At 37.0% G+C, this 4,642-nt stretch overlaps 3 protein-coding genes across 3 annotated transcripts in view; all 3 read left to right on the forward strand.

Moving 5' to 3' along the window:
• Positions 1 to 119: 119 nt before the first annotated feature.
• On the forward strand, positions 120 to 953 carry BATDEDRAFT_91849 (uncharacterized protein; the record flags this gene model as incomplete). Its single annotated transcript, XM_006681989.1, has 1 exon — positions 120 to 953. The coding sequence occupies one exon, from the start codon at positions 120 to 122 to the stop codon at positions 951 to 953; it is 834 nt and encodes a 277-aa protein (XP_006682052.1).
• Positions 954 to 1,733: 780 nt separating this feature from the next.
• On the forward strand, positions 1,734 to 2,531 carry BATDEDRAFT_91850 (uncharacterized protein; the record flags this gene model as incomplete). The annotated part of the gene is made up of 1 exon (XM_006681990.1): positions 1,734 to 2,531. The coding sequence occupies one exon, from the start codon at positions 1,734 to 1,736 to the stop codon at positions 2,529 to 2,531; it is 798 nt and encodes a 265-aa protein (XP_006682053.1).
• A 1,527-nt stretch (positions 2,532 to 4,058) lies between these two features.
• The window catches only part of BATDEDRAFT_91702 (uncharacterized protein), a gene marked incomplete at both ends in the record, with an annotated part of 3,307 nt that continues 2,723 nt past the window's right edge, over positions 4,059 to 4,642 (forward strand). Inside the window, 2 exons of the mRNA XM_006681991.1 lie at positions 4,059 to 4,203; positions 4,276 to 4,364. Coding sequence (XP_006682054.1) covers positions 4,059 to 4,203; positions 4,276 to 4,364 — 234 coding nt within the window. The remainder of the gene's footprint in view (positions 4,204 to 4,275; positions 4,365 to 4,642) is intronic.

The following is a 4,642-nucleotide window of genomic DNA, read 5'->3' on the forward strand; positions in this document are numbered from 1 at the left end:
TAGGACGGTCATCCAAAAATTATGCTTGATATTATCCACTCAATACGAATATAAATACGACCCAATAATTGACCTGTTGGACGATAATCATATACAACTTGCTTAATCAAACCAGTAAAATGAAACTCACAGTCGCTGTATTGACATCACTTTTGGTCGCTTGCTCGGTTACTACAGCCAATCCAATTCTTCCCAGTGCGACTACAAGTACTGAATCTAGCTCTTTGCCAGCTCCTAATGGAAACGGTATAGGCTTACAAGGTCTTGATTCACTTCCAGCTGAAGTCGAGAGCCTGCTCGAAAAATACTCAAAAAAGCGAGGCAGATATTCTATACAATTAGAATTATGCAAATCAATAGAATCTCAATTTACCGAGCATCAGGGATTGGTAAAGCTTCTGGAAAAAGAGGTTGGAAAATTGAGAACTGTACTTCAAAGTGGTGACGGCGATCTAAGACGTGGTCGTAATGGTAAAATGGAAGGATTCAAGGCTGATCTTGAAAACCTATACTCCAAATACTCGAAGATTGAAAGAGAAAAGCAAGATTGCGATCTCGATATTATAATACTTGAGAATGAGCTGAATTTCCTCAAAGTAGACCTCGTGAAGCTCGTTTTCGGAGTGCCTTACAATGCTAAATTGCTTGATGAACAATTTTGGGAAATCCTCGCACATTCTACCGTTGATGCTTATTTGGAAACATGTGATGGAGAACAATCATCAGGATGCAAAAAGAGTTCTGCTCAAGCTCCTAGTGATCAACAAGAAAGTCAAGCTCCACAACCATCACCTGAAGCATCACCAGAAACATCATCACCTGAAGCATCACCTGAAGCATCACCTGAATCTAGTTCCATGGGACAAACACTTTCCACTATTGGGAGTAATGTTGTTTCCAGAGTTAGCGGTGGGGCTCAATTCCTTTGGGGTCAAATCATGCATGACAACTAATCCGACTGATTTGAATGCTAATCTGGACTGGTCTCGACCGATTCAATTGTCATTCTACAACTGCATGTATGCTTTAGCTTACAATAAAATTTGATTTTCATGGACGAATGTTGATCATTGCACTGCTTTAGTTGGTATATTTGTGTTTGACATTGATCGACAATCATTAATATTATCAGCACATTCACACATTATACAGTCAAAAATAAGACCCAATCACGGTGCTCAACCAGATCCTGTTCAGTGTTTGCAGTCTCTGCAGTGGTGACTGGACCAAACTCATGATTGCTGAAAACATGGCAAGATCACCGCATCAATCAACCAGTACTGTTTACTCAATCACCCAATGCATTCGTGACAAGACTACTGACTGAGTTTGCAAAACAAGTCGTATCCATGAAGCCGAATGATCTAAACGAATCCAATTTTCGGAAAGCAAGAGTAGCTGCGCTTTCGAATTTGCAGCATCATCAATTGCCACTCGCTGATATTTTGAAGCTACTGCCGACTTGTTTTACAAACACGCCTGTTACATATCTACTAAACTGTCCGTTTTCTGAATCATCGCTACCTTCTGCAAGAAACCTTACTTGGAGTCAAATGGTTTCAAACGGGATGTGTCAAATTCAAGATGATGGTCAAGTGATTGTACCGTTCCATATCATTGTTCAGGCTTTGAAGAGACCATTGAATGAAAGGGTCGGTCTAAACCAATTTGAAACGGCACTCCTATCATCGTTGAATGGTTTGTCGCTTGACATTGAATATCCATTTTCCAACATGACTCGTTGGTCATCATGGGAGTATTTTGGTGCTAGTTTCTACTGTATCAGAATCAACTCGTTTCTTGTATTGGGAATATCGATACTTGTTTTGTCTGATATACTGCATGGATCGCAGTTTGATTCAGGCATTTTCAATACTCAAGTTCACATCAGAATCGCCAAAGTTTTCCAATCAAACGAGCAATATGGACCTGATATGCCACGGGAGATCACTCGGAAACACGACAGCTGTTGTCTCGTTGACTGGGTTGACGGCGAGACATTGCAAATTGTGCTCAATGGTGAGAATGGACCAGGAGTGGATATATACTTTATTCTGAAACGCGCAAAAGACTCTGGCTATATCATAGTTTTGGATCAACGAAAACGACTTGGTTCTGATATTACAAACTCGGATCTGACCACTTTCCGATCAAAATTACCGAACCCGCCAGCATGTTTAAACAAGTTCAAGTTGGACTCTGTTTTTGGTTTGATGAGCATATATTCAGAGATTAACATTAACCATGTTCCAGATTCAACGTATTTTGTTTCTGCATCAGATTCTCTGTATTTTCATGGTTCACTCTATGATCATCCAAGGTGTTCTATGGCCATTGATGTCAATTCTGCATTGAAAATCTCGATCAAACAGATATTCTGCGGTACCAATCATGAGCAAACGAATCTGACAGGCAAGGTCATTAAACAGCGCTACAACAAACGCATTGCAAACTATGATGAACTTGAATCATTGGTGTCAGAATGGGGTGGAAAGTTGGACGAGTCGGCTCATGCAAGAATCAAGTTTTAAAAACCTGGCTAGTATTTACATTTTACTATTTATCAGCCATAAATGTAGAAGGTGTAAAACATGAGTTCAAGTATTGATTTTATCGAATTCATCAAGTGGTTGATTGCAATAAATGAACGCTGACTAGATGTTGGCATGTACTGCACAAAAATCAACCAAATCATTGCAACTTTCAAGTACTATTTATTCAGTTTCAGTTTTAATGACATTGATTCATTTTTACAATCTTGGACAAAATATAGCAGTGATTATGGGTGAATCTCATCAATTGTGTTCATTCGAGTCAGAGCATCAATCTGGCACGGTAAGCAACCAATCATTTCAGGTCATCCACTATTGTACGCCAAGTCTTTTATCCAGGATTGCACATTTCGAATAAACAGTGTGTGACAACTATGGACATATTTAGCAGTAATTGACGGTCAAGAAACTGGTATCAATGTTTCATGTATACTACCAAAGTGTGTAGTTTAATTGTGATTGTTTGATTTGTACATATTTGTACATATTTGTATGACTGAATGATATGGCTGCAGTTATTTAATCATTTGAATACAGGAATGAAACCTTGAATGTAGATTGTAAATCCAAACTTTATATTACAAATATTGTTTAAATTGACTCTGGGAATGTCAGTCCAATAACATGCCATTAAACGATCACCTGTTGAGTTGAGTGGTGATATTGGCTGTATTGGTAGGATAAACACTGTCGATTGTTCAATAAACACAACCATCATCATATGACACACAATCAGACTATAGTGTTGAATCTACATTTTGTGAACTCTTAGTAATCATACATTATACGATCACCAAATTTGAACCCACATTCATGTATTGTGTTTGACTGTCAATATTGTCAATACAACTCTGTACACACATTTGTTGTTCATCACCATCCAACTCAATCTCACCATTTCAATCAATCTTGGTCAATGTTGATGATTTACACGCTAATTCATTATCCAATCTTGTCTGACATTATTATTGGCTTTAATCACATTTGGTTTGTACAACTGCCATGAGTTGCACTACCATTATCATTGTGTATCTGAACACCAAATATTCCAATACATCAATAATACCACAGTGTAAACAGTAATACAGTTGATCAGTATTGTGGCAAGACTTTTCATTCAAGTTTGTATTTGGAAATACTCGATGGTTTAATCACCACACACTGTAATGCGATTGTCATTGATCTCATCTCATCTCATTCCAGTCCAGTCCATCTGATTTATGATGATGTTTAGTAATCCATTACCATGTGTTGTAGTAAACTAACTTGTTTATTAAACCAAATCCACAACAATCACATTCAGAATATTAATTTACAGTATTTCTAAATGCATGTTTGATAACAATCCAATTTTGTTACAAAAAACTGATCAAAACAATACTAAAATGGAACAACTCGTTTGTGTGTTTTACAACAATCCAAACATGAACAATTCTTGGCAATTGTTGAACATTCGCATAAATGAAATTGTCAAATCAAAATTCAACTTTACTAATTTTATCAAACATGCAGTCGAATGATATCATGAAAGAGTTTATCAAACACCTGGAAGATTTGGAACTGTTAACAACAGATGCTCAACTATACAAGGCTGATGAAATATGGGTCAGACTGCTTGAATTGATACAGGAGTTGAGACAACAGGACTACAGTAAGTTTAATGAACATTGTATTATTGATGAATTCAAACCATTGCTGACTTTGTGTTGGTTTGAAATGGCAGACTTTAAAGTTATAGTGCCTCGCTTACAGAGTATTGGACTGCAAGATATCATAACCGATTATTTGGAGTATAATCGACCCAGTTTACAGGTATTCATATATTGTAACAATAATGGATTGCTCATGACTAAACTAATCAGCATGTGTTGTATAGATCAAAGTAATGGAGTTTACTAAAGTATTTGCGATTATGGTGTACTATGATCATGAGTTCAAAGTATCACATCGACTAAACAACCAACTTGCACAACTCATGCAATCACCAAACTGTCAAGTCAAAATGATGGCAAGTCATGATTGATATTGATCAAATGATTGAAATCCAACTCACCCAGTGTCAATATGCATATAGGCGATAAAAACATGTA

The sequence above is a fragment of the Batrachochytrium dendrobatidis genome (genome assembly GCF_000203795.2).
Source record: "Batrachochytrium dendrobatidis JAM81 unplaced genomic scaffold BATDEscaffold_14, whole genome shotgun sequence".
Lineage (NCBI taxonomy): Eukaryota > Fungi > Chytridiomycota > Chytridiomycetes > Rhizophydiales > Batrachochytrium > Batrachochytrium dendrobatidis.